General features: G+C 54.5%; 1 protein-coding gene across 5 annotated transcripts in view; it reads right to left on the bottom strand.

Annotated features, from left to right (window-relative positions):
- TBX4 (T-box transcription factor 4) overlaps nucleotides 1–12,876 on the bottom strand; it is a 31,604-nt gene that overhangs the window by 16,513 nt on the left and 2,215 nt on the right. For all 5 annotated transcript variants that reach the window (XM_059148087.1, XM_059148089.1, XM_059148090.1 and 2 more), the window contains exons 2-4: nucleotides 10,164–10,370; nucleotides 9,293–9,387; nucleotides 817–936 (exon numbers count right to left, since the gene is read on the bottom strand). In XM_059148087.1, the coding sequence (XP_059004070.1) occupies nucleotides 817–936; nucleotides 9,293–9,387; nucleotides 10,164–10,367 (419 nt within the window). In that variant the 5' untranslated portion in view covers nucleotides 10,368–10,370. The remainder of the gene's footprint in view (nucleotides 1–816; nucleotides 937–9,292; nucleotides 9,388–10,163; nucleotides 10,371–12,876) is intronic.

The raw sequence follows: 12,876 nt of genomic DNA on the forward strand, positions 1-12,876 counted from the left end.
CTGAAGAGAGAAGAAATAGAAATATGGCCCTTGCTAGGACCTGGCCACTGAATCCTGCGGCCTCTACCCAGTCTCTGCTGACCCTACTTCCAGCGCACTGTGGAACCCACATCCCAGCTGGCTACTAATTCATTCAATCTCTCTCTCAACTTGAGCCCTGTCCTGGGCTCTGGGGATAGACAGTGTACAGAGGAGGTGGCCTTAGGAAAAGCAGCCCAATGTTTATTTACCCACCCCCTGGGTAAATGTTTATTTACCCAACAACCCACTTGTTTCTCCCAGCCCCTTGCTGAAGGGTCCCCTCATCCAACCACCAGGCAGCTGCCCCGCGCTGTGGATCAACCGCTTAAAGGAAGGGCTCACAGCCAGAGAATGAGCAAGTGGAAAAGCAGCAGAAGACACCACAGACCAGGCACCGGGATGCTAACCATCCGAATCAAAATCACCCAAGAAAATAGCTCCCATCCTCCAACCCAACAAGTGATTGATTGCACCCAATCAGTGCAGCCCAACCAGAGCCTGTATCCATCCAGTGTCGGTGTCCATCTGTCACCCCACAGCACAGCCCACAGCTGAAGGGAGAGAACAGACTCTCGAAAGCCACCAAACAAACCCTGCAGCTCATTTCTAGCCCCAGCCCCTTCGGCAGCAGGTGGGCAAACATTTGTGGACCCTGCAGCCCCTGCGAATTTGGTTCCCAAGTCTACCAGTCCAGGCAATCCTTGGAACTAACTGGGGAGTCCCTGGACCAAACATCAGGTGGTGGGGTGGGGGTGGCGAGAGAAGACAGGGGATGTCAGGGTCCCAGGTTCTTACCATTTGTTGTCACAGAACTTGTAGCGGTGGTCATCCGCAGGGACGATATCAATCAGCAGGATGTACTTGGTCTTGGGATTCATGCCTGTGACTTTGACCTTGTAGCTGGGGAACATCCTCCTGGGAGGCACCAAGGTGTGAGGCAGAGGCATAGAGTACCAGGAGAGATGGCACACAGGGGTGAGGGGACAGAAGGCCCTATATCAGAACTGCAAGCTGGGTAAGGCCCTTCCCTCTCTGGCCTCAGTTTCCCCCTACACAAGGGAAGGCCTGCACCAGATGCTCTGAGCCCCCGGAGCTGTGTCTAGGAAGAGGGCTTACCTGGCTTCCCCAATGCAACACAATTCCCTACTATTTAGTTCTCCTGGTTGTGAGACCTAAGGCATAGGAACCCTCAGGGTCACAAGAGAAGATTTCAACACCAACCTAGCTGCTTAATTTCGCTTCTGTCCTTTGCCGTCCACACACAACTAAAGTTCTGGGCTGCCATTACGGGGGCCAGAGCAAAAGACCTCAAAGTCAGGGTGCCTGGGTGGCTCAGTGGGTTAAAGCCTCTGCCTTCAGCTCGGGTCATGATCCCAGGGTCCTGGGATCGAACCCTGTATCGGGCTCTCTGCTCAGTGGGGAGCCTGCTTCCTCCTCTCTCTCTCTCTCTCTCTCTCTGCCTGCCTCTCTGCCTACTTGTGATCTCTCTCTCTGTGTGTCAAATAAATAAATAAAATCTTAAAAAAAAAAAAAAAAAAAGACCTCAAAGTCACTGTCAGCTGCTTCTGTAATCAGTAGAGTGTCTCCTCTGGGCCTTGTCTAGGTGGAAACCCTCAGGCCTCAAACCAATTCATGGGAAAACAGGAGAGCGCTGCTAGGTCTTTGGATTCCTTTGGAGTGTTTAGAAAAAGTGTTTAATTGTATGAAGACCTTGCCCAGGCCTATGCACACTAACCAGGGACCAGGGAAAGTCAGTTCAGGAGCCTCATGGAGAAAAGCACAGATTCTAGAACCACTGTGCCAATGAGCCCCACCACTGGCAAGTTGTAAGGCGTTGAGCAACTTGCTTGGATCTCTCTGTGCCTTGGATTTCCTTATCTCTAAAATGGGGATATTACCACCTATCTCATAGGCTGGTGTGTGGATTCACGGAGTCCATCTGTGACTCTTACCCCTGGCCCTCACTGCACTCCTCCCTCCACAAACCGGTGGACGACCGACCTCTGCGAAAATGGCCTCACTAAAAAAATAGGATGTTTTCCAGTTTCCATAGCCCTTGCTAAGCCTGGGACCCTCAGTCTCAGTGACTATTCTAGAGAAGGGCTTCCCCAGACCCCCATTCACACACATGAACAACAGCATGTACACAAACCTACAAGGGTGCCGCTCTGCCCCCTGGTCACTAGGCCCCTGATACTGGATCTCCCCAGACAGAGCTTCCTCACAATCCTCCAACACCCCCACCCTTTCTTAGCTGATCTCCCACAAAAGTGTTTCCCCAAGAGAGAGGCCGATCCAAACCTAACTGAAGATGCTTAAGGTGTCAGGAAGCAAATCCCCTGAGCTGGGACCCTGCCCAACCAGTCCCCTCAAGAAAAGCCATCAAGTGGTCCTCTGCCTCCTCACTAAGCTGAGAGTCTGTAAGGGGAACCTCAAGAGAAGCTGTCCTAGACACCTCAAAACAGATGACTGGAGCCCCTCATTTTGTCAACAGGGGTTTCAGCTCACCTGGACAGCACAGGGCTTCCAGAAGGGGTCAAGGCCTCCATAAACTGGCAGACCTACAGCAAGCCCCAGCCAGGACCCTGAGGTAGGAGGTTCAGTTCTACCCCTGGCTCAGCCCCAGCCTGCTCACCCTCTTTCTTGTGGGAGGAAAGGCCTGTGGGAGCACTGCAGTGGGCCAGGGACACAGGAGGTGTTTGGCCCAGTGTATGCACGAGCGCATGTACTTGAGTACACAGTGGAGTGCGCATGTGTGCATGTGAGCGTGCCTGGAGGGAGGAGGGAAGTTCTAGCAGCAAGTCTAGGGACTTATAAACCGTGTGGAAGAATTTGTCTCAGATGTCAATTGAAAGCATTTTCAAATGTCCACCCCACCCCCTCTCCAGGAACAGGGGAAGTGAGAGGGCTCAGGAACCCAGTCCTGCCTCCTGCTTACCAGTCCCTGCCTGGCCTGGGGGCACAGCTGCAGCCTGCACCACCCTCTTCCCCAGCTCAGCCTCTTCCCTGATAGGCCTAAAGCTGAAGTGGGGCCGGCAGCAGCTGCCTCCCCTCCCCTCCTCCCTGGGGGAAGGCCAAGAATCCTGTCCCCTCCAGGCCACCATTTTGTAACTGTTACAGAAACTGCCACAAAATGGGACAGCCCTGGCTGTGCTTGGGCTGACCTGGCACCAGTGCCCTGCACTTAGCCTTAGCCTGTTTCTCCTGTAAATCACTCCAGGTGGCAATGGCAGAGGACAGATATGACGGCCCCCACCCCCTCCCGGCTCAGGCCAGTATCTACCAAGAGGGCCGGGCGAAAATGGCTCCTTGCCACTGGAATAGTCTCCCAAACCTAGACTGAGAGGAGGGTGAAGGACCCCGCCTCTCCCCTTCTCCTACTCCCTACTGCCCTTCATCTCAGTGGCTCAGGAGGCCAAGCTGACATTGGCTAAATGCTTTTTAGAAGGCCTATAAGCAGCCTTGGCCCAGCTCCTCCAGGCACTGAGCTGGGGTCCTGTGATTTGGCTTCTCCCAGAAGCTGACCATGGACCAGATTCCTAACGGAAAACACCCTCAGGGAGGTTTTGCCAAGACTTGGGCAGGGAAGGAAGGTATTCCCCAGCCTCTGCCTACCAATTCCCCTCTTCTTAGGGCAGGAGCCCCTGTGGCAGGGGATATCTGGTTTGAGAGAGGGGTTCAAAAGTCTACTGCTCCAGGCTGAACTATCGAGGCTCAGTAAGTTCCCACTGCTTTCACCGGAATAAGCATCTCCCCATCTGTCAGGGTCCAGTTTGGTGACTGCTTCTGAGAACACAGGCCTTGGGGACCCTGGGCACTATCATTTCGCCACCTGCGCGGCTCCAGTAGAATGAAGGGCGCAGCCGGGCGGGGGAAAAGGCTGCGTATGCGGTCCACGCAGCCTGCAAACCTCTCCTCCGGACCAGAGGGGGCTCAAGCTGGATCCTAGAGGCCCAGCGAGGGAGCGTTCACCAGGTGGGCATGGCTCCGGCCACCGACAGCAGGATGGGTCTGGGAGCTGTGGCATCCTCGGGACTCCCCGTCCACTGTGAGGGCCCTCTCTACTGAAATCTATGAAAGGATGGGCCGCGATGTAAGTTGTTTCTGTGATTTAGGACATAAGTGTAGCTGAAAACCACGCCTGGGTGGGGGTGGGGGGATGAATACCTAAGCGGGTCGGGGAGGGAGGGCCGGGAGGAGAGGGAAGGACTCGGAGCAGCCTGGCTCGCCCTGGGCCCCGCCGCCCGCGCTGGCCGGGAATCGCTGGCTCGCCCGTCCCAGACACCCCGCGGCAACCCGCCCCCCCAGTCCCGTGCCGTCCAGCCCTTTCCCCTACCCCCTCCCTGTGCCCGGCGGGCCTCTCGTCCGCGCCCCTGGCGACCCCTCGGGGCTCCGGGCCCCGCAGGCAGAGCTGCGCTCCGGGCGCACGCGGAAACGGCTCCGCCGGGGAATAAACAAGCCGCCCGCCCCGCCGCCCGGGAGGAGATGAAAGCCGGGGGTTTCTCCTCTGATCATGAAACAGGCTCTGAAAGGGTGCGGGCTGGAGCCTTTATCTACTTCGTACTCGGAAATGGTTTTAGAATGAACTGCTAAGATAAGCTTCCTTGGACGTTTCTCGGCGTGGGAGGCTTGCGGGGCGCGGGGCAAGGGATTCGGGGCATTGTGATTTTGGCAACAACCCCTCAACTGCTCGCTCGCTGCTGAGAGGGGACGTGCAAGGTCAGCTGGGCTCCCAGACCCGCGGGGGCTCCCGGCTCCCCGGCTCCCCGGCCAAAGCCGTCGCCAAATTCCTGGCCTTGACCTGTGAGCCCCCCACCCATCCAGGGGAGTGCAGGGAGTAAACTAGGAGACCAGCCAGATTTTCTCCACCTAGCCAGGCCGTCAAACCCCAAACCCAACGGCACCCGACTTTCTCTGAGGGCCCGGAAACCCCAGGAGCAGCCAGATGTGCCTTCCCTTAAACATAGGCACAAAACCAAATCGAAGGGGTGAGAAGTCGGGAGAGGGGCTCTGAGGGGGGCGGGGAGTGGTGGGGGGTTGGGAAGGCACGCAAGAGGATTTGCTTCTGTTTATTTGGGTGGTGCTTTGATGGGGGTATTCATTTTGCGTAAGTCTCTAGAGCTGTACAATTAAGGTTTGTTCATTTCTATGCAGAAATTTTCCACTTCAATAAAATGGGCATTGAAAATTATATCCCTATATATACGGATACTGTATATATCCCTATATATATATATTGATATATAACAGAATATATCAGCAGCAGAGCCCAGAGTCTGAAAGGAACCAGTTACAGGCAAAAGACGGGGTTCCACAGAAAACCCCACCCTTCTTTCTATCCTTAGTGTCTGGGAATCTTGAGAGAGATTTCTGGGAAGAGCTTAAGGCCCATCAACCAAGGTTCAGTTTGCTGGAGGAGGGGGGCCTGTGTTGCTGGTACGGCCTATACTGAGACCAAACTTTCTAGAGCAAAATTATTTCTGAGAGTATGGCAAAGCTTCATAATTTTTTCCCACTTTATACACACATACACACACACACACACACACACACACACACACACACACACACACACACAGTTTTCTAATTCACTCAATGCATTTTTAAGAAATATTTTCCCTGAGGTGGGAGGCAGGAGTGAGGGTGTGTGGAATGGATGCTGTTTTGGGAGATCAGTTGCTTCTCAGATTTTTTTTTTTTAAAGACACTTCCTTCTGATAGACTTTTGCTTTCAGAAAATACTTTAGAAAGAGATCAAAGGACTCTCTCCCCAACCCACTTTCCCAGTGTCTTCAACCCTTACTTGTCTTATCACCCACGCCACTGGGCTCTGACGCTCTGTATACAGAGCGAGGGCAATTGGCTTTGAAGCCCCGGATTAAGCTGGGCCAAATCCTTGCCTCAGAATAACAAACAATACAGGTTCAACAGGAGTTCTCATCGGTAGTTCATTTTTCAAACGCAAATTCACTGTCACTAACACAAGCAACATTGAACTCAGCAGGCTATGAAGGCTGATAGTGGAGATTTATCTGGTGGCAAAACCATGACCTAGGAGGAGAGCAGTCAAACGGTTAGGAAATTTTCATTTTGGGGACGTTTATATTTAAATTTTTTGTGGAGCTCACTTTTATCTATGTTTGGGAGAAAATGCAGTTTCTCACATGTATCAAGCTTGGCAGGCTATGTGAAGGAGGGAGAGAGAGGAGGGGTCTGCTCTCTGCAGCAAACGGCTTAAAACGTGTGAGTGCAGGAGGCTGAGAGGGACCGAAACTGGCTGGGAGCATTCTGGCCCCATTTTACACCTGACATCATGGGTTTCTGAGCATTCAGAAATTGATGTCTCCCTAGGTGATTGGCATTTTATTCCCCAGATCAAATGGTTTGAGAATCCAAACCACTATCCGATGAAGGGGATGATTCTCTCCTTGGCCTGCAGACCTTCAGGGCTTAAGGCAAGAGGCTTGTGACCCAAAGACAAACTAGCTTGAGAATATTCTGGTTCCCCTTCTCCAGGGCCTGCCTCTCCCTCAACCAGAGAGCAATGACCATGCCCCTAACCAGCCAGGGTCCCTACGGTAGAGCAACAACCCCGCATGGAATGGCCTTGTAATAAGCAGTAAGGGGAATTTCTCAAAGTTGGCGTGTTGTTCTGGGGGTGGGGTGTTGTTCTGGGGGTGGGGTGTCACCCACTTGACTTGTGCAGACCCGGCAACTGCCTAATCTTGCTTCTGTCTATAAGAGCCAAGTGCCTTCTCTTCTCTGGGGTAAGGTTCATGTTCCCTCGGTTTTCCTCCAGCTCGAGCAGTCTAGGAATCTGTGATTCAAGGTACAGGAGAAGAGTCTAGGCCCTTTACTAAGAAATGCAGGTGTCCCAGGAAGGGTGCCGGTAGAGATATGAAGAAGAGAACTGGGAGTCCGCAGGGTAGCCCAAACAAAGCCAGGTGCCTCCCAAGGCTGCCCAGTCAGGAGAGGCAGGAGGAGGGATCATGGGGGTGGGTAGAGCCCTGATTTTGGTCTCTGAGGTCAGCGAGCAGCTATGCAGGAGGAAAGAGGGTCTGTGAGAACCATGGGGAGGGGCAACGAGACTAGTGACTTTCTTAAGGACTAGACCTGTTGCACAAATAACATTCTGCCAGAGAAATGAAAGAGTGTGATGAAACCATAGTTGGCCAACTTCATCGCAGTCACTTAAAAATTATCATCATTCTCTGAGGTCCATCTCTTAAGATCAGGCACAAACGTCTACCTGACATTGGTCACCTATGGAAGTGTGTGTATGTGTGTGTGTGTGTGTGTGTGTGTGTGTGTGTCTGTCTGTCTGTCTGTTGCAGGGAGGGAAGGAGGAGGACCCATACAGATGCAGGAAACCCCACTAAGGAGAATCACAAATGCCTTTTGTTTTAAATAGCAGAAGCCAGCCTTGCCCCCAAGAACATGCTGGCCATTTATTTTCAAAAGACAAGGTTATTTCTGCTGCCTAAAAAGGAAATTCTGGAAAATTCTCTTTCTTCTTTCCTTCCCTCAACTCTAGCAGTCGTAAGAAATAAATTCCCCCTCTTCACACCTGTAATCCACTCAACAATTGACCATACATAGCTCACAGGACCCCTGGTTTGAGTCTCATAGTAACCAAGAAAGGAAGGATGGCAGGTAAGTCTGCAGTCACCAGCTCTGTTTTACCCAACACCATTGAGCCACAGGAAGCTTAGAGACGTGTCCAAGTGCACTCAGCTAGGAAGAGGCAAGGCTTGTGACACCTGGCTCCCCACTGAACTCAAGGACTATTCCAAGTGGCACCCTCTACTGGGTTCCCCTCATGTGTCCTCCTTCCTCATTGCCCAAATGGAGCAAATTCAGGCTCTGATAGCCCCCTGCTTCTTCTCATGATAGCATCCCCAGGTGCCCTTACCACCTACTGGGGCAGGTGGCCAAGTGCCCAGACCTTTATCCCCCCCCCCCCAAGAAAAACAAAGGAAACCTTGCATGCCTGCCAGGGAGAGGACATGAGGGGCCACAGCACTCCTACATCACACACTGCAAACCACCAGCTTTTTGTTTCTTTTGAACAGCCCACCGTTCTCTGAGCAGGTCAGCGGCGTTCTTTAAAAAGTAGAAGAAAAATGTGGAGCGGATGCCAGACGTTTCTCTAATTAGGATTAATTTTAGCTAGCATTTAGGGCACGCTTACATGTGCCAGGAGCTATGCTACGTGCTTTGCATACAACTGTATGCATGGTTTTTCAGAGAGGGATGAGGAGAGGGGGATGAGCGAGTGGAGAGACTCTTGCCTGGGGGTTGCACAGATGCCAGCAGCTGCGGTCTGACTCCCCATTCCTGGCTATTGATGCTTCACCACCTTATTCCTTGGAAAACCTAATTACGGGCACACAGCCAGGCAAGGGGACATTTTCACACCCACCCTGTCCCCAGGGATCAAAATCAAATGTGAGCAAGTGGGGAGGAGGTAGTTCCTACACCTGAACTCCCCAGCTTCTCGGTCTGCGGGTCAATCCCCCTTCACTGATAACTGCTGGCCAAGCCCTTCCTGCCCCGCTCAAGACTCCCGGCCCCATCCAGTCTCTGGTCTTGCCCCCTCTGCATCTCCCTCCTCTCGCCCTCTCCTCCAGGCTCTCTCCCACAGACACCAGCACATTTTAAAGATGTTTCCACTTTATAAATCATTATTTCTGGCAGCCACCCGAGAGCTGCTCCCTAAACAGCACACACACAGGGCCCAACGTTGCCTTTCCCTTTGCCGAGGGGGTTGCTGGCCAAAGAGGAACAGCACCCCTGAGATGAGAGATCTGGGGTTCATGCTGCCCTGGAAAAGTTACGGAAATAGGATAACACCATCAGGGCCCCTTCCGCTATCTGTTGAGGGTCATCTCCGGGTCCCCAATCAATGCAATCCTGATAAACCAGGCAGGTCCCCAAAAGGAGGAGGACAAAGCAGTCCCCCACAGGGGCCTATAGTGCTTGAAGTGGGACCTCCGACCCCCAGATCCTTATTTGCATTTTATTTGCATAGAGCTGCCCCTCCCATCCTTCCATCCCTCTGGGCTTCCTAAAGGAGGAATCCCCTGGGTGAAGTTCTGTGGCCCAGTCACAAACTGTGGTAGGATGCCGCTGGGCTAAGGCCAGAGCGTCCAAGGGGACTCCCATCGCTCCCCCGTCTCCAGCCGGAGATGATTGTTAAGCAAGTTCCTGGGGATCCCCATCGCTCCCACCAGTCATCTTCCAAACCCCAAGTAAACATCCCAGAGCTGACCTGCCCGCTTTGGTGATGATCATCTCGGTGCCCGCCTCGTGGAATTTCTTCCAGAGCTCCTTCTCATGCAGGCCAACCTTGATGTTCTCGATGGTCTAGGGGCAAGAAGGAAGGGACTTATGTTGGCCTGGGATGTGGCTCCATGCGGAGCCCTGAGGGCCGAGAACACAGGCCCAAAGAACTATGCAGAGTGCTGCCAGCCCCAGGACTCCTTGCCTGAAGGTTTCGTTTCATAAAATTATAACCTACCATTGGTGAATTTTTCAAACTTTAAAAAGTAGCTAAAACCCGCTCCTCTGCAGAGGACACACACTGACTGTGTCAGGGTAGATGACACACTACACAAACATAAACACTCCATGTAGTGGGATGTAGCCACAGGCTTGCGGACAGACACACAGACACAGGAGGGACGCGCGCACCCGCACACCCTATGCAGACCCACGCAGGCCGAGGGCGTGCACACACGGATTCCTTTCATTGTGATCATCAGGTTATCACCGAGACCCTCTTAGGGACGTCCCCACAGCGGCTCCCGGCTCGCACCCGCCTGGATCCGCTCTTCCCTCCCGGCGCCAGGCTTTCGCCCCCGCCCTCTCAGCGTCGTCGGAGCTGGACACTTGGCCGGGGCTCGCCCGGATGCCAAAAGGGTGCCCTCCGCAGCCTGTTCCAGAGTAGCCCCGAGGGCGCGAAGCCGAAGAGGGACAGAAGGCAGAGTGTGAGCCCTACTCCGCGGAGGAGAACACACAGTCCAGGACGCAACCAGATCCCGGGGAAGCGAGTCCTGTCCTCTTTGGGGCGGACTGGCAGACGCAGGCGGCCCTATAGACAGACGGATGCCCAACCTCTGCCCGACGGCCATAGGCCCTACCTGCTCGGCGGCGGCGGCGGCGGCAGCAGCTGCGGCTTCGGCGCCGGGGCCCGGGGGGCTGCCGAGCGCGGCTCCGCTGAGGCCCGGAGCAGCCAGCGCGGGCTCGGGGGCGTTGGCGGCGTTGGAAGCGCTGGCCTCGCCGAGCGCCGAGCCCGGAGCCCGGAAGGCCTCCTCGCTCTCCGACAGGCCCTTATCCTGCAGCATCTCCTGCGGGCACAGCACACACCGAGTCACATGCCTGGGTCAACACTCGCCAGAGGCCCCGCAGCCCGCTCCAGGCCAGCGGAGGGACTTCGGCCCGGGACGTAAAGGCAGCCCTGGCGCACGTGGACACCGCCCCCTTCTGAGCCGGGGGAGGGAGAAAATGCGGAGGGTAGGACCGTGGCCGCCTCCCTCTGGGTTCTGGACCTGGGAGGGTCTGTGTGCGGTTCAAGGTCTGGCGGGTCCTGGGTGTGGGGCTGTGTGATGAGCAGGTCTAGGGGAAGGACCGCCCTCTCGGCATTGCCCCAGCTGCACCCCCAGTCCCTCCCTCCTGCTGGGCTCCAGTGGAGCCTGAGGCCTAGGTCTCTTTTCGCTGTTTCCTAATAACGGTCCAGGCTCACTCTTGGGTCAGGGCAGCCAGGAGACTTCCTGGGTAGGCACCAGAGGACAGCCAGGCCAGGAGGGCAGGGCCCAGGCTCCTGAAGCTCCACACCTGCAGAAAGGGCCTAGGGCTGGGCAGTCGCTCAGGTCTCTGCTCACCCATCTGCCCTCACGCAGTCCCTTAGACACCAGTCAGGAAAAGACTTCCTGAACCAAAGGCTTTCACTCCTGCCCATTCCCACTCCCATAGACACCCTATGGGTCCCTCCCACAGGCACATACAGCCTCACACGGACACAAGCACCCTCACAGGGCCTTCTAGTCCTTCAAGCAGCCACACTCTCCTAGTGCAGCATTGATTCAGGCCTTGAACTCAGCCAGGGGCCTCACAGCCTTCCCCACACATTCACATGGGCTGGTTCACTCTGTCACACTTCAGCTCCAAAGGGCTCTGCTTTGGGGCAAAGGACTGAGACCCTTCCCAGCTAAGGACCAGGCCAGCTGGGTGGGTTCAGGTCACAGGCTAGTCCTGCTCCCAAGCACAGCCATCCTTCCCCAAGTGTCTAGAACTATTCACCAGGCTGCCCCAAGTGCCTGCTCCCTTCTAGAAGTTGATCCTGGGATATCAGAATGAAAGCCCAGGCTGCAGGTCCTGCCTTTCCTGCCTCCATCATGGATGCACCCCTACATTATCCCTGCTTCTCCTTTCCAACTTACTGCTCTTTTCCCTTCTTTTGCATCTGGTGGGTCTTTTTTCTGTGTGCATGGCTGCCTCTCTTCCTGTCTTATTTCTGTTCTCTTCTGGGTCTCCCTGAGCATCCCAAGGCCCAGGCCTCTGACCATCCTGCTCACTGGCCTCCCCATCCCAGGTCCTAGACATTGGCTCCCAGGGCCTCACAAAGTAAACAAGCCAAGTGCAACCGAGGGAGATAAAAAGGGGCCTGGGCAACTTGGGGCTGGGAAAAGCCCATAAAGATAAAGCTGACAGCCCTCCCAGTCCTCTGGCCACAAGCAGCAGGAAACAAGTCTTGCTCATCAAGGTTAGCACCAGTACCCGCCTTGGGCCACGTGTGGTTCCGAGCCAAGCCTAGGAAACCTGAAGCCCCAGGGCGAAGGGACACAGCTCAACGAGGGGAGTTGCACTCTCCGGCCCAATATACTGGTTCCAACTGTATCTGGGGTCAGCCGGTTGGTCCCCCGCGATCCGCTTGGGCCTGGAGGGCGAGCCGCCTGTTGCAATGCTGTTTTGGCCATTGGGTCCTCTACGGGGCACTTGTCACACCAGAAGCCATACAGGGCCGCTATCTGACTCACTCCCGGTGCTCTCAGTCCTGTGCACGGAGCTCCTCGGCCGCCGGTATCCACTGACGCCAGTCCCATGGCTCCGACCATGGTGCTCTCCTTCGCTTCTTCCTTCACGCGGACATCGCGACAGCTGGCCCTCGCCCTGGCTGGAGCTCCCCGCCGATTTCCTTTTCTTCCCTCCCGGCTGGCCCAGAGTGGCCCCCATGGTTCCCCTCGCACCCCCGAGCCCTGGCGCGAAGTGCACAGCCGCGTTCCGCACCAAGCGGAGCCCACGGCCCGCGGCCTCCGCAGCCTCAGCGCTCTCCCCACTCTCCGACTCCTCCGTGGACGCGGCCCGCCAGCTCGGCGCCCTTCCGCTCCGTCTGCCGCTTTCAGGCAACTCGTTTTCTAAGGAGAAGGGCATTTTACTTTTCATTCTAGATTACTGATCATATAATTCTCGCACTGCGGGAATTAACATTTTGTATTATTTTAAATATTTTAATTATCTCTATTATCAGCAGTATTCTGATCAGTTCAATGACATTAAGAATATCCTAGCACATTAAATTATTAGTACTTTTAATTTTTAATACTGTAAAATCAAAGCACTGGTTTGATTTGTTAATTCATCATTATAAAATATGTTGGTGTTTCCTGTCACTGCTCCATCATTCTAGGGTCTCCTGGGTACCTTAGTGATACTGTTACCAATAGTCAGGTAATTATTAGATATCGTATTCCCATAGATCATTGTAATCTATTGTTATCTTAATTTTTATTCTGTACCCCTAAAATGCTTCCATTGCTGGCTCCTCTGTCTCTGTATTTTGTCACAGTTTCGGTA

The sequence above is a fragment of the Mustela lutreola genome, chromosome 15 (assembly GCF_030435805.1).
Source record: "Mustela lutreola isolate mMusLut2 chromosome 15, mMusLut2.pri, whole genome shotgun sequence".
Classification (NCBI taxonomy): domain Eukaryota; kingdom Metazoa; phylum Chordata; class Mammalia; order Carnivora; family Mustelidae; genus Mustela; species Mustela lutreola.